Genomic DNA, 23,025 nt, shown 5'->3' with positions numbered 1-23,025 from the left:
GGGGCTGCCAGGCGTGGCGGAGGCTGGCTCGCACGCCAACTTGGCACAAAACCCAGCAGCCAAGCCCAGCCCACCATAAAGGGCACAGCAGCGGGGAACCACGCCGGGGCAGAGTGGTTTGGGCACGGTAGCCCACCAGCCGGGGGGGGGGCGGGAGTCAAGTCTTTGGCGGGGCTCACCAGCCACCTTTGCTACTTCCTTCCTCCCCTCGCCCTGCCCTGCGGGCCGGGGCTGGCGGGGCCGGGCAGCCGAAGCGCTCCGGGCAGCGGCCCTGGGGCGGAAGGCGGGAGGATTCCCTGCCCGCCCCCCTCCCTGGCCCGCTCCCCAGGGGCAGGCTGTCCCCAACGCACGGCGCCGGCGGGCAGAGCGGCCAGGGGACCGGGCTGGGGGGCGGGGAGGCGGGGGCGGGCGGGCACGGCGCGTGGCGGGCGGAGGGCCGGGCTCCCCCATTGCCAGGTGAGGTGCAACGGCTCCGCCTCGCCTGTGGAAGCGCGCAGCAGCGCGGAGCGCGCGCAGGCGGCTCGGCTCGGCTCGGCTCGGCGCGGCGCGCCCCAAGCCCGCTACCCCTCCCGCCGTCGCCCCCCGCTATGGCGAAGGCGGGCAGGAAGGGATGCAGCTTCCTGGGCTTCCTGAAGAACAACTGGCTCCTTCTCAGCACGGTGGCCGCCGTGCTGATGGGTGAGCGGCGGGGGGAAGGCGCGCGGCTGGGGGGGAGCGCGGCCCCGCCGCCGCCCCCCGCTCGGCCTGGCCCGGCACGTTACGGCCCAGCCCGTCGCAGGGCCGGCGGAGCGGGGCCGGCGGCAGAGCGGGGCCGGCGGCGGAGCGACGGCATCGCCGGGGGGGGCTCTCCGCCGCCGGGGGGGGCTCTCCGCCGCCGGGGGGGGCTCTCCGCCGCCGCGGGAGCAGGCACGGTCGTGTAGGGCTGTGTGCTCCCGCCGATGCCCTGAGGGGTCTGGGGCTGCCCTCCCCGGACGGCCCGCAGGCCGGCTGGCGGGCTCCGGGGCCCGGGCGTCGCCTAGCCGTGGCCGCGGGGAGCAGGTCCGCAGTGGCACGGTGCCTAAAACGGGGTCTCGCGTGGGTAAAGGCCGCGCCTCCCAGCCATCGGGTCGCAGCGGGGTGCCCGGCGCCCTCTTGGCCGGAGCTCCTCACCCCACCACCCCCGCCTGCGTCCCTCCAGCCTGTGTGAGAAAGGTCTGGTAATTAGGAGGGTAAAACTGTGTTACGAAAAACCTGCGAGCGCGCCGGATGACCGTGAGCCCTTCGTGCGTGGGCGCTGGAGGTCCCCCAGGGCCGCGTTTGCACACCTCGGGCACACCATGGCGTCGTGGGCCGGGATTGACCGGGGGCGAACAAGCCGGGCTCCCGGCCCCTGCCTTCGGTTAGTCTGCAGGATGGAGCCCGGCTGGGGTGGAGGCTGCTGGGCAGGAGAGCGTTGGAGTAGCTTTGGGGTGCTTCTGGTGGCCTAAGCCAGCAATGCAACTGGAAAAGTTTGGCAATACCACCCAGCTTTCAGTGCGGTTTTTAGGGGTGTCGTAAAGATATGAAGATTTCTCTGCTTGCCAACAAGTTTCTGAAGGAGGAATGAGTTGAACACCATCTTATTAAGAACAGGTAAGCAAAAGGGCCAAGAGAAGCAGTCAAAAGAGTTGGCTGAAGAGACTTTTCCATAGGACATAATTTTGGTGCTGGTTTCCTCGTGGTGATTATTCTGATGTGAAGCAAACGGAGCTTCCTTGGCATCCTTGCTCCTCTAGAGAAGAGCTGCTTTAAGTACTTCATTAACAACACTTGCTGTTTGATGGGTCTCTTTCAGATGACTTTTCTGATGATTTGAATTTTGGCTGGAACATTTCTATTTCTGTGTGTGCTTGTTCAGGAGAGAATTATTCTTTTGGAATGCCACTCAGCTGTTTATGAGCTGTGATCAGAGGTGCACTTATGTAGACGCATGTTTTTTTCTCCATGCATTCAGTATTTGAAAGATCTCAGTTCTTTTTAATCTCTTCAGTAAGTGGAAAGATTTTTTGTGAGTTCCATGTATCAAGTGCTAAGGGCTTGTTTTGAAAATCTGGCTGTAACAACTGGAGGATTGTGTGTATGTGTCTGTGTTTGTCTGTGTACAATTGCTTTTTCACGTACTCGCATCAGGTACACTTCTATGAGTTGACATACTTACTTCCCAATTACAGAAGTGGTTCAGAAATGTTCCCCTCTCATTATCCTCAGTGGATGTAGGTAGAACTGAAATGTGTGATGTGATCCTACAAGCTGATAATTCTGAAGTGAGATTTCCCTGAGAGCCACAGAGCCTGCCAACATGGAAACTGAGGGGACAGTCTGACCCTAATCCCCCTAATGCCCAATGGGAATTCGTAGTGAGAGAGTGACAGGCACCCAAATACCTCCTGTGCCTTTGGATTTTTCTACCTGCTGCACAGTAATTAACAGTCTAGAACTCAGGGGAACTCTGTAATGTGGCAGAGAGACTCTTCTTAAAAATTCCTTGGGCTTTGGACCAAATTACACTTTGCAAGTAGCTGTGTATCTGCTGCATTTTCAATATTTCTTGGAGGTGAAATAAGTTACACAAGGAGAACAGTGAAGCTCTGTAAGGATGGCTCAGTTGAATTGTATGTTATCTTTTTAGTACAGCTTGAGGAATGTTTGTAATATACCTCGAGCCCACAAACCCTTCATAATTTGCATATTCGTTATTTTTTAATATACACTAGGAAATTGCTCTGAGATTTATTAATCTGCTTAGTTTGGAGGAACAGTTTAGCATTCATGAACAGAAGAGTATCACTTATGATTCTGAAAGCAGCAAATATGTTTAGACTTTTCAGAAAAGTGTGTGTGGATGAGGAGTGGGAATATCAAATGCAGCAAGCTATGAAGTATACTGTGAAAGCTGTCCAGCAAAGTGCCTGATATTCCAGCACTATCATATGGAATCATGATTTTTGCTCATCGTTATCAGAGCCGTGTTCAGCATCCTAATGAGATGTGCTTATCTCTGCTAGTATCCTTACTACGCTGAAAAGTTTTCCTTGTCCTTTCTTGTGCCCCTCTCTGACAAGAGGAGACAGAAACCCCTCAGAATTCCAAGCACATTCCTTCAAGAGTAATTATTTTGTGTGTTGTATTTGAAGTATTCAATCATTTGCCTGTCATTTACATTCCAAAACCATTGGAATTTCTTTTACAGCAGTTGTGGGGGGAGGGGAATTATTTAAAACCTGTACACAAAATATCTGGAGAACGTCCATCTTTTTTGGTGAAAACACCTGTATGTATTATTCAAAGAAAATAAAACTCGAGACTAAAAAGGTTATTTTTCATACCTTAGTAGAGATCCTGTTTCAGACCACCAAACTGGCACGGGGACACCCGTGAACTCAGATTTGGACTCTGACTGAATTTCATATTCAGGGCTAATTCTGAAGCTTGTTGTTTGTATAATTTCAGTGATAGATTCTGATAGATCAGGTAGATATCTTGCATCTTTTTGCTCCACTGGCCTTACTGAGCCCAAAGCAGCTGAGCTAGCAGAAGCAGTTCAAAAGTCAAGTTACCGGAAGTGCTTCTTCAGCCTGTAATAAAGTAAGTTATATTGGTTCCAGTTTGTACAGTCAAGTCAAAATAAACCAGAAACATCCCTGAAATTTACTCACCCTGAAACAAGTTTCCAAAGGACAATTGCAAAGGGAGAGTTAAGTCACACTTCATAAGATTCTCACAGGGCATCTATTTTTTATCATCACTTTGTCTCTGAGGGGTCATTGCTGCAATGCAGCCAAACCAGTCACAAAGGTAAAACGCTGTTGATGTGTAAATACTTACCCATTCATTAGTGTTCGGGTCATAGCCTAATAGCTTGTAATCCTGGGTGATTCTTCAGCAGAACAGCTTTTTTTCTAATGGTAGAAATAAAAGTGTAAGTGATTTGCGTACATAGAGTCTCAGGCTTTGAGTTGCAGTGGCACATTATGCTAAAGCAGAGATCTTTTTATATACTCAGAGAATATATGCAAATAGGTTGCAATTATTTTGAATACTTGTATTTTTCAAATCTGCTAGACCAATATCTTTTTGTAATCGTTCTGTGCTTGGGGAAACACGATTCTGAGGGTTTCAGTTTGCATGAATTTGCAGGTTACAAGTACTTTTGCTTGTTGCTTAATGGGGTCTGTCGGTCACTTCCTAAACAAATTCAGAACTTCAGATACCTGTGAGCCTGCCTGTGACTCTGAAGTTGTTGGGGTTCTTTTTTTGTTGTTGTTAACATTTCGTGTGTGGGACGCTGGAGTTGTTCAGATATTCATGAAGAAGGTGTGAGAAGTGCACTCTTGAGATCGATACAGGCACCGGTCACGAGAGGTCGTGAGTGGCGGGTGTCCTTTCTCCAGCCAGGCGTAGAACGGTGTGTGTCAAAGGCGTGGAAACGCTGCTTCCGTGCGAGGCTGCAGTGAACGTTTTTGCTCTCCGCCGGGAGCTTCCTTTCCGCCTCCGTCCCGCCTGCCGACGCCCCCGCCGCGCCGCTGGGATCGCGGGCGGGGCCGGGTTCGGCGGGAGCTGTCCGAGGTGGCCGCCCGGGAAGAGCCGAAACGCGGATCTGCGGGAAGCGGCGGTGGGCGGCGGCGATGAAGTGGACGGGGTGGGGGTGGGGGTGGGGGTGGGCGAACGCCTCCCGCGTGCCTGAGCGCCGGATCTTGGCACCTCTGAGCGAAAGGAAGTGTGTTCAGCCGCTGCAGGATCAGACACCTTCCTTGTGCGGTTCCCTTGGAAGATTGAGGTTACCATCAGACCTCCTTTTCTCCCTGCATTTGAGAGTGAGATTGAGCTATACGGAGTTCCCATCTGTAACACCAGCACTGAAGAAACTCTGAGTGGTGCAGCTATAGCTATTTGCCAGGATTTGATGAGTGCAGCAACAGCTTCTGTTTTGTGCCCACTGGTATCACCCCAGCAGTCCAAATGCCAAAAATTTATTCTCTTTCATTTTAATAAAAATTATTATTTTAAATTATAGTATTAAGTAATAATATCTCCCTGTAAGAATATTTTTGTTCAAAGGTCTGTGTTCCAAAAAAAAATAATTTGCCAGGTGCATTCACACCTGCTAACTGTAGCTGGAAAGGCTGGGCTCCCTCTGTAATTAGATATGAGGAGATTTAAGAGCTGCTTTTAAAAGCACTACTACTTTAAAGTTCATCCATGTCAGTGATACAAAAATTCTGTCTTTTGCTTATTTTTCTCTTTTTCTATCCCCAGAACCATAGGGTCCTGGGGTGCTAGATTGATTCCACATTCTTTCTGCCATTCAGGGTGATTCTGCAGGGTGAAAAACATACCTGCATAACACACTTCATCCGATTTTCCTTCGCGGCGTAGAAATAAAAGGACTTGTAACAAAGTGTTGTACTTTAAAGATCTGTTAAAAGGCCATTTCTCTCCATCTAGCTTATATAAAGACCACCACTGATTACAATATTTTATCAAGGTTTTACGATCCACACTCCCTCCCGGTGTTTCCCCGATATCTTTCCAGTGGGCCAAAATGCAGCCCAAAGGGCTCTTTTTCAGACCTCGACCCTGTTAACCCATTCTAAAACTTATGCAACACAAAGACAAGGGCAAAGACTTGGGCACGAACACACACACAACTAACAATTACTAGCACAGACACAATAACCACTACTACTCCCACCGATAACAAATGCCGACATAGGCTGATCAGAAATTTTCAAATACACATATACCAAACATGTAGTGTATATCACACATGTATATGTAAACCAAAATCAGATACAAATGCACAAACAAACGACCATACTAATCAATTGATCAATACAATCATGCAATGTAATAACCAAGTGATTAATACAAATCGTACATGCAATTGTATGCTACCCTGCGGAGTTCTCACGAACTGCGACTGATGGGTAGCTTCAAATGACCGGTCCCCAAAACAAAAAAAAATGCCTTATTCTTACCAGAGGTCCTTGTCTTGCCCCCACACGGATCCGCTGAATCAGGGAGTCCCTCCAGAGAATTCTCTGGGGCCAGCCAAGGGAGTCTCCGACTGAGGGGGTCCTGCAGGCGGACAGAGATGGTCCCATCTGGGTTGCCAAAACTGATACAAAAATTTGCAGATACTATCCTTCAAAGTCAGAACCTCCCCGTAAGAGGAAGTGGAGTATCCAGAAAGTTCCCAAAATAAAACTCAATAGCAACAAAGTCACTATTAAGTAGACATCCTTTATTACAGCGCTGGGCAGCACTGGGGATTGCTCCACCATGAGTGCTCCAGTGATTTGGTAAACTTCCAAAGATCATATGCTGTAAAGTCATACATAGTCATAAGGTTCCTGAGGATTTATTAACATATGTAGAAATTCAATCTGCATGCATAGTTGTCTTTTTGGTGGTCTTCGGGGGTCCTCCAGTGGTCTCCGATGGTCTTCCTCACCTATCCAATGGTTGAACTTTGGGTTTCCTTTGCCTATATATAGTAATTGAATTAGCTCATCAGTCCTTTGGCCTTGGACTATCACAAGAGGCTGATTTAAACTAGTTCCTCGAGTGCTTATCTCGGCACTGATGTCCCGAGTCTGAGTCTGTGTTATCAATGAATTTACGAGCTTATTGAAGATCTTTTTAATCCTATCAGGCACCAAGTGGCATTCTTCAAATACCTAAAACTATCTTTGCAAGGGAGGAAACCACAAGAGAGCAAGGATGCTTACAGTTAGGCCTGAGTCAGGGACTGTCAGGGGTTTAGTCCTTTCATCAGAGCAGTGTCAGCACAAGCTGACATTACTGGAAACCCACCAGTGCATTCTTACAAGAATTAATGTCTTGCAGGACGAAGACAACAACAGAAGTTAGTTACATTTCAGTCTGTTGATGGCCTCTCACCATGCAGAAGGCCAGGGAGCTCACTGTACTCCTGAGGCTGGGAAATTTCATTTGCAAATGTAGCCTGCAGCCTGTAAACCCCATAAATCTGTAAACTCTTTCAGTTTCTCCCAGTAAGTTGTTTCTGTCTCTGACAAGTGTAATTTGAAATTAAAAAGCCCATTCTGGTTATGGAGTAAGGCTTCACTGTTTTTCATTTCCACCTCCACATACCTTTACCAAAAAGTGTCCTATTAACTTTGTTTAGGCTGTCTTCTGTGTACCCTTTCTCTTTACTTGCACAATACAGCGTGGCAGTTACAAACAATGAAGCAGGTTAATTGCCTCTTGAAACACACTAGCAAAAACAGCTCTCTTCTTCACAGCAGGGAAAAAAAATTAAAGATAATATACTAAAGTAAAGGAATTATTACCCTGTTGGTTTCTGACAAGTGTAGTTGTAAAGCAAACATCTGATTCTTTTCTTGAATTCTGAAGCATAATATTTTATTAATCTTGAATATACAGCAAGCAAAGACCAGACATCCTGAATTATCTGTAGTAGCATGGAAATTTAACAAGACTGGTTTCTTCCTGGTGTGATTTAGAGCAGGACAGATGATACCTGTGACTTTTTATGCCTCTTCAGAGAGTTGTGATGCTTATCTGTCTGTTCTTCTCTGTCACACTGCATACAACTTGATACAGGATGGGATCTATTCAGGAGTGTGTGAAACCTAACAATTCTGAAAGAATGTCTGAATTTAATTTTAAAGACACAAAGTAAAATGCAGAATGGCCAACAGTTTCATCTGAGAGTGTCACATACTGCTGAGGATCAAAAATGCTCTGAGCCAGAAATTCAGCCACCAAAAGAAACCAAAGATAACTGGAGTAAAACATGGTGCCTCTTTTGCTCTTGAGCTGTTTTGAAGCAAAGAAAACCTAACTTTAATATATTCTTCTGGCATGTAAATAGTTTTCCTATTGTCCCTGTATTTTGTGTCCTGTTTTAACATAAAGCCTGGGTTTCACTTTGTGTAAATGAAGTGAAACTATCACTAGAGCTGAACTTTTAAATAAATGGAGCTTTGGAAGGAGTGAGCCAAAGGTCAATTTACACTCTGCAAAGCCCTAAAGCTGCCAAAGTCAATGAAATATATCTTTCCGTTTGAAACAATATCACCAGCAAAATATTTACTGTTCACAATTTCCCAGTGTTATTTAAGGGAAAATACTACAGTGTAGTCACAAAAATATTTTTTTTTGTTTTCTGTTTACATCTTAGCAAATCATAGACACTTTCTTCTTATATACCCCAGCAAATAGATAGTGTTCAGGTTGAGACTACTCACAAAAAACACTTGCACTGTTTGCAAATCTACTTGTTTGTTTGTTTTTACAAAAGCATCATAGGATTTGTGGAAGGCATTCTTACTTATGGACCCAAACAGTATCTCAAGGTGTGGCATGACGTCTGTGTCATATATTATGCTGAAGATCAGGGCTATATTGGCCTTAATGGTAGACAGAAAAATAAACCTGGAACACTGTTCCATGTATTGCACATTCCATGAGAACCCAATAGCATGCCAGAAGATTAAACGTGACGTCATAAATTCTGTGGGTTATCTAGAATCTAAATATTTTCACAATATATTGCTAAACAGCCACTTTTTGGTCCTTTCATGATTTTGTAACCACAAACAACCTGGCCTTGCTTAATCTGAACTAATTTTCTACTCATATCTCTGATTTCTCAAGGCTTTGTTGTCTTCATTAGTTTCAGAATAATGATGTTTCTGCATGCCACTATCTATCTGTCTCTCTTTAGTTTCCACTAAACTGCCCTTCTGGCTGCTTATCTCAACTTATTACAGTCAGAACTGTTCCACTGCCCTTCCAGCAAGGGGATAGGTAGAACAGCATGTGCTGTTTACTGTCCTTTCCTCTCATCACAGATTAAAACAGAAGCTGTAACAAGGGTCAGAATCTGGCAGATATTCCCAATTAATAGCCTTTCACCTTTCTTATACCATTGCCAACCATTTAGTTTCTTAAGCGTTTCAGGGGTCTTAAATGAAGGTGTATTTGATGTGCTCTATGGAGCTAATATCTCTTGGGCTATACAGGATGTACAAAGGTGCTTGTACAGCTTTGGAGTAGCAAGCAAATGTTTCCATCAAAAGAGGTCCAAATGAAAGTACTATTTTATAAAATTGAGTGGATTTGGAGAAATGGAGGAAGCAACAAGACCTGTACATATCTGGATGATTGCATAGGTCATAGTTAAAGAAGGCACCCAAGTTACAGAAGGTGGGGTGAAGGAGAATAGTAGTGGTTTTAGAACTGACAGCTGAAAGGGATCATGGGGAAGGTCTGCAGAAGATGAAGGGCAAGTTACTGTTGTCATATTACATTTCAATTTTACTGTAATACACAGGAATATGAGATAGGAAGATACCTCTTGGGTATCACATTTAGTCAACTGCTGCATCAGGTTACACCATTTTATATAAACTTCTGTAACATATCATGCTCCACCTTAAAGCTGATAGGCTTCTTGGTGCTGCACATCCTCCTAGGAAGCTATATTGATCAGTCTGATTGTTGAAACCCTTACAATCTCCAGCCTAAATGTATTCAGGTTCAATATGCATCCATTTGTCCAACAGGGATGAGTGAACCAGAAATGCAGAAAATGATTGAATAGCAGAGAAAAAGCAATGTTTTAACAAACTAAGCTCTTTAATATCCTTTCAGAAGGTAGGCTCGTCATTCTTTTCGTTGCTCTACAGACCACTTTTGCGTGTGTTCCAGTTTGACTTCTCTCTTCCTGAAGCCTTCATCAGTTTCACACAGTATTCCCCCAACAGAACAGGTGCGTTCACCGGGACACATCCAAATTCATGAGGAAATGTAGGTTGTATAGCTGCTGGGAAAGAGCTGTCATTTTCCCCAAATTACTTAATTTACAACATAATCATTATAATACTGTGCTTATTATATTAAGGTTATAAGTACTGTACTTCACAAATCTAATGAGTGATTTGTTGAAAAGATGTGAAAGAGGCAAATTGTATCTCTGATACAATTTAATTTATCTTAACAGAGTTAAGGTGTAATCAAGGAATGAATTCTTCACAGCATCTCTCTGTTTTTTTCTGTATGTTAATGGGCTGTTCCTATAGGTAGGTTCTGTACAGCAGTTCTCGCTAGTGTAATGAGATATATATATATAGGTGAAGCACAATTGGAAAGTTGTTTTTTTTTCTTCAGTTATATTCTTTTATCTTGGCTTTCTCAGATAGAAGTTACATCTGCATATTGAAAATATTTGGAAGATATGTACATGTGAAATGAATCTACAGCATATTTAGATAAATGAGAGGAAACTAAGAGTCCAGTAGGAGACACTGGTAAATTATCAAACTGCTTAATGATCGTCACATTGCTGTTCTGGGGCAACACTGGTTCAGCATTCAACAGAACTGTGGTTACTCATAGTCACAGGAGAATGGCCATTGCTTCCCTTTTCTTGGCTGAATAAAATAACCGCCCTTGGTTTGACCAAGGGTGGGGCGGGTCCCGTGCAGGGCTGCATTGCAGGGAGGCTGCTCCGCCTTATCAGTGACTGCTACGGACTGCTCTCCATTATCAGCCCTACTACAGGCTCCCACAGCACAGAAAGCAGGAGTTGTGTGGCTTTGCCAGTTGCAGCAGCCTTCACACCTGCTGAGTAAGAGGAGTACCCCACACTGGAGTAGCTGGTTTTTACCCCTCTGGCCAGTGCTCCACCTTGTCTTCATTGCTGAAGGTCCATCACAGGGAGTTACTGTCCACCCGAACCTCCATCACACTCCAGTCAGATGACAGTGTGTCATTTATGTGAAGGAATTTACAACCGCTGCACCCTCAACAGGTTAATCAGAGAGAGGGCACGGGGGTCTCATCATGGCAGAAGAATGAGCACACCTTTCTCCAATACATTCCTACTAAATGTTTTTCAGTAGACCAAGATCTGACTTGGGAGCTTTCTTTTTCTGGAAGATTTCTGAGAGGACTTCTTTTCATGTGTCTTTGTAAGCAAGCTGGTAGTCTGGGCAACACCAGCACCCAGAGAGTTAAGATCGGTTGCCATGCAATTATACTGCAGAGACTCCAAATCCTACCTCAGTAGTTGCCTGCAATTTTCTAAGAATCTTAGGTTTTTCAGTATGTTTTTTTAGAAGGAATATTAATTGTCAAGCAAAATGTAAGACGGCAAAATGCATAACGTTAGAAAATATTAAAAATAACCCAAAGACAGCTGAATTAATAAGCTGAAATAATAAGTGTATAAGTATTATTATAAGTAAGAATTTCTTCTACACCCTCTATTTTAGTGTTCTGTAGTTGGCACTGTGTATTTCTTTGTAGTTAAGAGACAGCCAGTGATATTACAGAAACTCTAGAGAGAGCAGAACAAAAATGGATTTTATAAAATATTACGAAAGGACTCAGACTGTATCACAGACCACAAAAATCTTGCCTGCCTGTGCTGCAATTTTACATGTTATGAATGAATATTTTGTATTGTTTCAAATTAAGTCAGTGAACTTTGTTTGCCAGTCCCGTGCATCATCTGCTGTGAAGATAATGCAGTTAAGACCCACCAATATGATAGAAGTAATTGTATTTTAGTCTGTCATGTGAACAGTATATCATGTGAAACAGTGAAGAGCTTAATCACTTTGTTAATAGGACAATCCATGTTGCTGCAGTACAATTGAATAGTATCAAATTTGAACCATGAGAAGTGCCCACGTTATTTTTTGTCTTTCAATGCCATATCAAAGCAAAATTCCTATAATTCCCCCAGTGTCTATCAGTATCAGCCAGAATCACTAACTCTGCTCCAGTGAAAGGGAGTGTCTACATGCTGGAATTATATGAAAACAGGAAAAATAAATACCACAACTTTTTTTTCAGAGAGGGACACAGTATAATTCAGAACAGCTCATTTGATAAAACAGATTATTTGTTCTCCAGAAATATACACTGGATTTCTTTTCTCATTGTCTTTATGGTTCATTCCCATAAGTGGGAGTTGAAGGTGATGTGCTGTTCCTGCAGTGTCATGCACACTGGTGGAGTGAGAGCTCCCTATCAGTTAGCACCATGCATCCCATACCAGTGTTGTCACCCATGAGTGCAAATAACATTAGATACCAATTTTATCTGGTTTAAATTCTCTTTCAGTGAGAAATAGAACCAGGCATGTCTGTTTGTGGACTTCAGTTATTTGTTTCTAAATTGTGAGTTGGTTTAGCTGTGAGTGAAGGTAAAGAAAGTAAAGGTGCATAGTACGTGCTCTCTTGTTATCAGAGAGATAATCGAGATCTGAAGAGCATCTAACCCATAATGGTAATGACGTAAAGCAAGTAATGCAGTTACTTCATACTGCATGTCCCAAACAGATTCAGCTACTCAGGGGTTCTGAGTTTTCAAATTGAAGATCTGAATTGTGTTGACCCCACGTAGTAATACAAAACAGGCTTCAGGGTTTAACCATCACTCACTGAAAAACTGTAGTCTCCACATCTGGTTGCTCAGGTGGTTGCTGAGGGGACAGCGCTTTTTTACAAGTTTACAATAGCTGTAGGACAATCTGTGACACTCCCCATGTGTGCTAGTATAGATGAGTCCAAATGGAATTTGTTTGAACAGGATGTGTGCTTCTTTTCCTACTCATTTCCAAATACGTGTCATGAATTGTAGCACAGTACTTGAAGAAAAAATGTAGTAGCCCTATAGTTGTTCCCGTGTGAATATTTTGCATTTTTCCTTAGACAGCATTTCAGAAACAACAGCAATATGCAAAAAGACATATTCTAGAAGTAGGGCAGATTGTGATAAATAAGTGTTCAGCAGATAACCAAGTGTCACAGAGTTAACTTTGCAGATATGCAGGACCTACAACATAATGGTCCACCAAGACACATTTTACTTCATTACTGTGGTTCACTCACTGTACACATGTACACAAGCCAGACTGGTTCTGCCACCTTATTACACACAGCCATCATCTCTTAGGGTCTGGAAAGTCTCAGGCTTGACAGATGTGATGGATTGAGTGCTGCATGCAGTGCAGCCAGTTGCAGGTGCTATCCCCTTGCAGTGCTTCCTGCTCCCCTTTCCCTGGGTAATATAATAAAAAATGGGCCATCTCATACAGAGGAAGCACGTATTCCCTCTAGCTTTTTATGCTGGGACTCCTGGGACTACCTGGATGATGGGTGCCAACAGATTTCTCTTGATGTGCTCATTTTCAGCAATTTTCTTCTGCTCTGTTTTTCTTCTCTTGTTCTTCTCATCCTCACCCCTCACTTCTCATAGTCTGCATTTACAGCCGTTCTTTGAAGGCCTTTCTTTCTTCCATCTGTTACCAAGCTTGTAAAAAGACTACAGAACTACATGCCAAGGAGTCAAGGCATGTGTTGCTTCATATGGATTCAGACAAGAGAACTGTCCTGTGGCCTCTTCGTGTTTTGAAATCCTAGGGTCCCAGGCTGTACCTTCCGCTTTTTGTGTCAGTGGCTGCTGGGAGAGAAAATGTAGACACCATGATATGCAGCATGTGCTGTACTATGCAGAGTTGCAAGGAGATATTTGCCATAGAAAATTAAATTAAAGACATGGAATTGTATTTTTTTTTCCACTTTCATTCTTCCCTTCTGCCCAGTGTCGCAGAAATCTGGACCTTGAGCGGTACATGCTGTTGAGCTGTAAGTAGAGGATTGCTGTTGTGTTAGAAATCATAACCTGACTTAGCCATGTGGGCAAGAAGGGAAAGCGAGATGGAATGGAAAAGAAAGAAAAACAATTTAGCATGGACAAGGAGAAAGGTAGGGTGGTTGAAACTGAGGAAGGAGGAAGAGGGCAAGCAGGAAAAGTGGTGTTTTGCTCTTTCAAAAAAGGCAGAAGTAAATTATTCCATAAATGAAAAAGAGAGAAATTAAAAGAAAGGAAGAATCCTAATATATGGTAGAGGCTTTGCTACTATAGGGTGTTTTGTTGTTGTTAGAAGTAATTGCACATGTGAGAATTAGTTTCAGAAATGGTGGGATATCAGCAGCATTCATGTAGAGAAATTAACATTTTATAAGACTTTAATCTATACTTGCTTAGGGCTGCGGTAATCAATGTGATGTTAAAAGCACTGGTGACCATATGAGATATCTTTATCCTCAGCCACACTTCCTTCTGTGAATTATAATTCCTAGGAAGAAAATTCCAGTTGAACTTGGTTATTGAGACGAGGATCAAGAAGTTCGCTATATATCCATTTCCAGTACATAAGCAAATTTATACTGCTGACTTTCTAACCTTCTCTCGTTAGTGTTACAAAATTGTATGTGAAACAACAGTCAAAATGCTTTCTAAACCCTGATGATCACATTTCTTATACCAGTGATTTTCATTTGGAAATCATGTTGAAATAGAAAATAAAGGTATTGCCTGTCAAACTGAAGAAACTTGTCTTTTGGCCTTTTATTTTCTTTTGGCAGAACTCTTATCTGTGATTTGTCTCAGAAGCTAGAACTATCTCATAATTTATCTAATCCAAAGATAAGAGGAAGTACGATGGTGCCTTGTGTTGTGACTCAATCATTGATCGTACTTGTAGTCTGGTATTTTGTAGATTGGTCATGTAGTGGACTGCGTGTGAAATATGCTGCGTGTATTTTTGTAGATAATTTTCTTGGAAATTATTAGGTTAATTTAGTGATTGTGGTCACATTCTTTTCTAATTATGTACAGCAGCAGTTACTGAAAGTATTTCAACAATACAAATTAATTATCTAAAATATTTATATCATATTACTTTCTTTAATGTTTGGTAGTGTTTATACGTTATATTAATTTTTTTTTTGGCTTTCAGTTATGGGAAACTACTAGAGCAAGTGAAAGCAGGTAAAAAGTCACTGCTGAACTGGACTGATAATCAGAGAGCATAGTCAAGATTTTCCCAAAGATGTACCTAAAGACATCCTCCATGTTCAGAATTATGTGTGCTATTACTGTGTCTATCATCAATATATAGAACAGAAAAGGAAATATCTAGTCTCTAATTTGCTTTAGAAGTTCCACCATGGCTGTAAAAATGTGTCTGTTGCTCAATTCTTTTGTTTTACTGGTCTTCTCCTATTTTTCCTCCTTTTTCCTAGTCTCTCTACTATAAATTACTGCTAATTTGTGTCACATTTTTAATGTGCCTTTTAGGTATTGGAGTCGGTGTCCTGGTACGGGAATATGGCAAACTCTCTAACGTGGATAAATTCTACTTTTCCTTTCCCGGGGAGGTGTTGATGAGAATGCTCAAACTCATCATTCTGCCATTAATCATATCAAGTATGATCACAGGTATGACTGGTAATGTATTGTTAGCTGATGAGATTATCATTGTGGTTTAACTTTCTTTCTAACAGGAATAACCTTTAAAAACAATTTGGTGGAATTCTATGATGAGTAGTATAGATTGCATACATTTAGGTTAAGCTTTTCTTTAATGAGACTAGATTTTTCTTTAATGAGACTAGATTTGGAAGGTTTAGCACCATTATCTGGTAATTAAGTTATGAAGAGCTGTAAGGTAATAACTTATGTGTTCATAGATTCTTGTATCTCTTTCTCCCTGTTTTCAGGAGAGCGTTAAACTGTTGCAAATTGCAGGCCCAAAGCTGCAACTGCATATTTTCAGGTACAGAGTTAACTATTGTAAGTAGTCTTATGCTGCCATTTCACAAGAAAGGGAGAGCTGATCTTATAGCTTACTGTCATAAAAAGAGGAGATTCCTCACCTACACTTCTCTGGTCTCAACAAACTCCCATGAGGTACCTTGCATGAGCTCTGGCATTTGCTGAATCTTTCTGTGAATCCATTCAATTCACTGGCCTGACAGAAAGCTATGAATTAGAAACAAAAAACCCAAACATTTTGGTGTGATTGGTTCAAAGGAGTTTTGGGGAAGTGCAAGAGAGTGGTAAGGGAGACTGTGTGGCCAGGAAGGGGTTATGGAAAGAAGAGCAAAGCTTCCCTCTTTTGGAAGAAGCAGCAAGCCGTTGGCTGGAACCCCACCATGGCATGCTAGAATTTGCTACAGCTCACCCAGTAGGGAAAATTTGGAAAGATTTGCAGGACAGAGCCCAAAACGAAGAGACAGAACTGGATGTCGTAGCCTTTCTGGCAGGGAAGAAAGCCAAACAAACTTGTCTTTATTCTTTAAGCCTTTACTGAGGGAACGAGTGTTGTGATTATTTTCTTTTCGCTTCCTACAATAAATCAGGACACATTTGTCACTGTGCTGTCCCTTTTCATCTCCACAAAGCCTCTGTTTTAGGAATGTATTCATGTCCAGGTGTTTGTTGTTTGGTTGGATGGTCACAGAAATAGATCAGACGTTTGACTGCAGAGGAAAGCATGTTGTGATCAGAAAATGGAAGGGTAATTTCGATCATGCTATGAAAGTCCTTTCAAGAGTAGGGTATTGAATACAAACTCCCAAGCTCCTCAAAGTTTATGGCCAAAAATATCACTAATTTCAGCAGCACACCCCAAAGTGGGCCTATGACAAGAAGCGCAGAGGGAAGCTGCCAAGGCCTTTGGGGCATATCTGTGATACATGGTGACAGGAACCCAGTGTTAGAATTGCAATGGAGAATGTCAAGAGCTGCAAGATGGAGACATCCAGAAAGGAAAGCTGCAAGAGGCACAGTGAGAAATGGCAGCAGAAAATAGTCAAGGAATGAAGGGAGATTAAATACTTGTTAGTATGTAAAGGAGTGAAGAACAGAAAGTTGAATAAAAAGGACTTGGTACTTTAATTAATAGTCAGGGCAGCAGCATTTTTATATGCAGGAGGAAATGAGACAGAAAGCAAAAGAAAACTTAACTCTACTTTCATCCTATTGAACTTGCGTCTGTGACAGGAGATATACAGGAAAAGCTGCCCAGATAATTCTTTTTTGAAATAAGATTCAATTATTTCTTTTTTTGAAAAAGCTTTTATTTGTGAGTGAAGTTGGGCCTGTGTCTTCAGAAATAAATGCTATAATTAGGATAACTATGAAATGAATTATTTACTAAATGTATCCCTGTCCAGCATTTGGGAGGGGAAACAAGAATCATGCTGTCAAAAATTCTGTGCTGCTATTTAATGTCTAACATTCCAGTATGAGTAAACTGCCTTTATAACTACTAACAGGAGCTTGGATTTTAAAGACTGAAGATTGCCGGAGTTAAATTCATATACAGAGATGAGAATGAGATGCTCTAATTCTGACCTTAGCATATCCAATTTACATAGAAAAGAAGGGCTTATTTCCTCTACACTTCTGTGTTAGGTTTTTAGGCAAGAAAAAGGAAACAAGATTGATCAACAGAAGCTACTTCAACAGAATGTATAGAGTTTTGCTGCTCTTGAAGGCAAAAACAGTAGATGCCTGTGTGCAAGTAATGCTGAAATGTGTGGCAAGCAAATGGACCAGGCATGTCCCTGCATGATGGTTTTCACTGTTACTGGCATCCTTCTTCAGGATGTTGATGAGATATTTTGCCTCTTGTTAAAGAAGTGTTGTAATCTTCCAAGCATTAGAAATGCACATTTGAATTGAATAGGTAGGGCTGTGTATAATCATAAAGCATACTAGTAATTTTTTCTCTTTCACACGGAGTCATATGGAATGGTTGAGGTTGGAAGGGACTTCTTGAGACCATCTAGTCCAACCCCCCCACTCAGGCAGGGTCAACTAGAGCAGGTTGCCCTAAACCATGTCCAGTCAGGTTTTGAATATTTTCAAGCACAGAGATTCCATGAACTCTCAGGGCAACATGTTTGACCAGCCTCACAGTAAGAGAGTGTTTTCTTGTTCAGATGAAGTCTCACTTTTTTCAGTTCTTGCCTGTTGTTTCATGTCTTATGTCTGGGCACCACTGAGAAGACCCTGGCTCTGTACTCTTCATTCCTACCCATCAGGTATTTATACAGATGAATAAGATCCCCTTGAGCCTTCTCTTCTGCAGGCTGAACAGTCCCAGCTCTCTCTCAGCTTCTCGTTATATGAGAGGTGCTCCAATCCCTTCAACATCTTTGTGGCCCTTTGCTGAACTCACGCCAGTAAGTTAATCTCTTTCTTGTACTGGGGAACACAGAACTAGACACAGTACTTCAGGTGTAGCCTCACTGGTGTGTTGTATTTAGGGGGAAGATCACCTCCCTCCACATGCTGGCAGTGCACTTCATAATACTGCCCAGGAAGCTGTTGGTCACTTTTGCTATGAGATGTTGCTGCCTCACGGTCAGCTGCTTGTCCACCAGGACCCTTGGGTCCTTCTCTGCAGAGGCATGTACTGGTGCCTTGATTATTCCTCCCCTCATGTAGAGCTTTACATTTAACCTTCATGAGATTTCTCTCAGATGAATTCTCCAGCCCATCCAGGTACATCTGAGTATAACCATCTCAGGTATCAGCCACTCCTCCTAGTTTTGTATCTTCTGTGAGCTTGCTGAGGGACCGCTCTGCCCCAACATCTGGGTCATTCATGAAGATGTTAAATGGTGCTGGCCCCAGTATAGATCTCTGGGGAATACCAGTAGTGATTTGCCTCCAACCAGATTTCTGCTGGTGATAACAACCTTCTGGGCCTGGCCATTCAGACAGTTTTCAGTTCACCTCACAGTGCAGTTATCTAACTTGTACTTTGTCAGTTTATCTATGGGGATGTTATGGCAGACAATGTAAAAAGCCTTACTAAAGTTGAGGTACCAGCATGACCTCTTTGCAATAACAAATTTTAGCACCAAAGCACAATTCACACTTTCAAAAAATACTGTAAAGAATGGAAAGAGGAGAAGAATGAAAAAATGAAGCAGAATCCAGGATGTGTCTTCAGTTATGTCTGCAAACAAGACAGGCACCTCACTGTTAGTGGCAAGGGCACGTCTCTGCATTTGGCAATGAGCCTTCTCTGGAATGATATGCAAAAGTATTTTTCTTATAAGTAATCTCATCATTATTGACTATATGCAGGACATACAAGGATAGTAGCACTGCAACATGCATGCTGGCTGTCCTCTGTGGGACCAGATGTGTTCTGAGTATGCACACCTCCTCAAGATTTGCATATTAGGCAGACCCATATAGGGCTTATACACAATGATCACAGCCGTCAGACTTCTCTGACATGCTTACATGCTGACAATCTCCACATGTTCACATGCTCAGTGGCAGGCACTTAGGCACCCAATGCATATGAAGTTGCTGCATTAGAACTTGTGACAATGCATCAGCTGGGCCTGAATGACTGTCTTTTTAGTTCACAAGCTAAGGCGATGCTACTTAGCTCACCACGACAGAAAGTTAAACATTCAGTTATGTTATTGTGCCTTTGCTGCTGCTAAGAGTATGCACAGAGATAATTGTAATGGCTCGTTTGGTGCATAATTGTAACGAGACCATGGTGCTGGGTCCAAAGGTATCTAGGAAGTTTTGAGGCCTATGGGAGGCTATTTTGTAAATGTATGTCATTCCAAAATACTGGATTTTGGTGACTAGTAACATTTTTACACAGGAATCACCAAGATGTTATTGAAGATATGATCTGTAATTTTCTTTTTTAGGATTAGAATGTCTTAAAAGGTAATGTCACATGAACTTATATGCTTTTGAGACAGTGAGCTATGTACAAATGCACATCCCATGACCAGATCCCTGTCCATTTGGACATAATGATGTAAATCAAGCCCACAGCAAAGACAGCGATGGGAGTAATCATTCCCTGAGACTCCAGGAATTTCTGCAAAATTTAGACTATTAGTAATTTTAACTTGTTGGGGGAAATGCTGTCTTAGTGGAAGAACTCTCAGTGACTTCTTCAATTAGAGCAGGAACACACTTAGCCCACTTTCAAATTGAAAAGGCAAAATTCTTGCTCTTTGGTTAAATGGAGGGCTTTGTAGAATGTGGTTTTCCTTCAGAAACTCAGTTTCTCAGGGTGCAAAAGACAGAAGGCATTGTTCACATACATATTTTATGTGGCATACAAGTTGCAATTTGTGGAATTTTTCCACTGACCTGCTTAGAGGCTGAATTGTAAGCTAGTAAAAACACTAACATAAGCACTAAGCGTTTATTTGTTTGGAAAAATTTGAAAAGGATGGTTAATAGGTCCTTGCTTTGGGGACAGAAGAGTCTGACTAGTGCCATGTTCTTTTAAATTATTCTTAGTCTACCTCAGAGCCGAATGTTCTTTGTTCTCTTCTTCTCGTAATTATTTTAATGGATGGCAGATGTAAGTTTAATTTATTCTGACCCATAAGCCCACCACTGATAATTCAGTTCAAAATATCTAGCTCTATTGCATCTCCATGTGACTTCTATCTCTCAAATTAGCTAATTGTACACTAATGCATCATTCATCTGAAGGAATTATTTGTATTTTCTGCTTCCTGCTGTAGTGGCATTGGAAAATTGAAAGGGAAAATAAAAAACCTAGTGTGTTATTCAAGACAATTGCTATGACATCCAGAACTACACCTGTACTAAGTGTAGTACTCCACACCCCAAATCCACTTCCTTTGAAGTAATGCTCTAAAAGAAATGATTAGGCAAATACCAAAAATACATTACTTTTAGGTGCCTTGTAGGGGGTGAGAATTGCAAGGAATCTCATGTGTGCTTCCTGGGAGTTTTGAGGGTTATATCTAAGCATTCAGGGAGTACTTAAAAGCCTGTAAAATGTCTTTGAAAGTTTTCAAAATTGACAACTCTAGTTTTATTCAGAGAATGAAAAATCTCTAAAATTGTGCAGTGTATTTCATCACACGTCTGCACACTGAGCAGACTAGTCCCCTTTAATCACTTTTAACCACCTTTTTCAAGGACTGAGATTCACAGGGTATGTAATAGCAGTAAGTGTTTGCAAATCTATTTTCTGTCTGGATCACAACAGGATTTAGGCTGGAGAGAACTGTCCAGTTTCCTGGAGAGTTATTCCCCTGTACTTGGATACAAGCTGGGGAAACTTACATGCCTAGCCTGGAGCTAAGTCATCAACACAGTGTCTGGCCTTCTTTCCTGCACCTAAGTCCCATGTTGGTAGCTAGGGTGAGGAGGTATGGATCTTACCCAACACCCACAGCCCTCCAGATTCTACCAAAGTGCCACGGCTCTGCTTCCCTTCTCTTGTCATTCAGTCCTTCTAAGCTGGGGGTATTTCAGACTGCCAGTCTCACTCATTTTCAAACTATAAGCTGCGGACCATGATGTGGAAGTGTTTCTTGAGGGCTAGAATGCTTTCTGTCAAAAACTTCCTCTAAAAGCTGGAATCACATGTCTGATAAATTACCTTTCTTTGATGATGTTTCCAGGGTTACCCATGACAGAAATCTTAGCTGTGTAGCAGTCATGTCTGTTCTGTTTTCTGCATCATGCTTTGGGTGAAAAGATATGGCACATAACACAGCAGGTTCGTGTCTCGGATCTCAATATCGATGACATGATTTTATCAGCTGTTCAACATCTGTTTTAAGCTCTAGTGTAACCTTTCCCCCAATTATTATCTCTTCTCCCTGATGAAACATTAAACAAGCTCTTCCTTACATTTCTGACCTTCCCTGTACTTCTAGTCTTCACAGGCAGCTCCAAAGAGGCTAGAACAGATGCATAGGAGTTTCCTGGCTCATAAATTTGTGCACGGTCAGCTATGGAGGACACCAAAATTCCTTAAAGTAATTGATGAGGTATTTGTAGGTTACACACAACATACCTCAGGAACAGTGAAAAAAAGACAGTATCAGTTGCCTTTCTGAAGGCAGGTGTGCGTGAGCTATAAATACAAAAACTGCCTTACCACATGTCTGATGATGCTCCAATAATTAGGGTTCCATTACTATAGAAATTAACTCTTCCTTTACACCAGGGCCTGCTTTGATTACTGCTGCAGTACTGTCTGAAGCATCTTGCTAGTTCCACCTTTCCCAGTACCAACTTAACACTCTTTTATTTGTGCTTCTTGCTCATAGCACAAAGATAATGATTCAACAAGAAATCTGGCTTATTCTAGCTGACAATGACCTATTAAACTGCATGAAAGAGAAAAAAGTCTCAGTGAAGTACCTGGGCTATGTCACTTTTCCCATTTGCGGAGGCCATTGCTTTCTCTGTGGAAAAAGGATGTTGAATCATGGCTGATAGATGGGTATCTTGAATAGGTTATTCATTCTTTTCCGTTTTTCAAAGTTAAAGTGTCAGTTTCCTACCTTGGATCTATGTTTTGGAAGTTACAAGTTTGCTTTATCACAATGCCACCAAGTTTGGTGAATGGAGACAAAATGTACAAAATGGGATACGAAAGAGCTGGAATGCGATGAGAAAAAAATCAGAGTATTAATCAGCTTGTTCTTATTTCTCATGTTTATCTTTGAAAGTCAGAACAGTTTAGGCTTAAACAGCCTTTTTTTTTTTTTCCCTCCACTATATTAGTAATTGAAGTTAAAACACACTAAGGCTGTTCCATTAGATATAAAATGTCTACAGATTTAAAGTACTGTAAAAGAGCACAGGCAAGGAAATAGTGGAAGAACAAATCTGTTTCGTTTCCTATAATGCAGGGCTTCCAAATGAATTTTCCTTTGGTATCACCATTCATGGGGTGGCAGCTGCCTCAGCGGTTCCCATTTCTGCAAGTCCAAGAAGCGCAGAGAGATTCTCTTTCACTGAGGCACCCTGAACAGGCCCTGTGCATCATCAGCAGGCACACTAGTTTCCACTCCTTGGAGAATCCCTGGTCTAATTTAACGTACTCAGAGACTATCTGTTGAGATATCTGCATGTTCTTCGCTTGTTTTTCTATGTTTCTGAAGCCAAAAGAACCTGCAAGAAAGCAGGTGCATTGTATAGTATTAGTAAACTAGTTATCTGGGCTTAGGCAGGAAACTCACCTTGTCCATTTGTATCATTGAAGTTGTGCAAAGGACAGAAAATGTTACACTACTGTTAATGACTTTTGCCTTCAGTTGTACTAAGGAATGCTGGAGGTCCTGTCCCCACTGTACATGTGCAGTCATTGAGGCAGGGAGGACT

At 42.4% G+C, this 23,025-nt stretch overlaps 1 protein-coding gene across 1 annotated transcript in view; it reads left to right on the top strand.

Annotated features, from left to right (window-relative positions):
* The first annotated feature begins 454 nt into the window (after positions 1 to 454).
* The window catches only part of SLC1A1 (solute carrier family 1 member 1), a 56,076-nt gene continuing 33,505 nt past the window's right edge, over positions 455 to 23,025 (top strand). The window contains exons 1-2 of the mRNA XM_075078638.1: positions 455 to 678; positions 15,166 to 15,306. Of these exons, the coding sequence (XP_074934739.1) occupies positions 588 to 678; positions 15,166 to 15,306 (232 nt within the window). The 5' untranslated portion in view covers positions 455 to 587. The remainder of the gene's footprint in view (positions 679 to 15,165; positions 15,307 to 23,025) is intronic.

The sequence above is a fragment of the Phalacrocorax aristotelis genome, chromosome Z (assembly GCF_949628215.1).
Source record: "Phalacrocorax aristotelis chromosome Z, bGulAri2.1, whole genome shotgun sequence".
Classification (NCBI taxonomy): Eukaryota; Metazoa; Chordata; class Aves; order Suliformes; family Phalacrocoracidae; genus Phalacrocorax; species Phalacrocorax aristotelis.
Note: the sequence above shows the minus strand (reverse complement) of the source record. Positions and strands in the feature narration are given on the sequence as shown.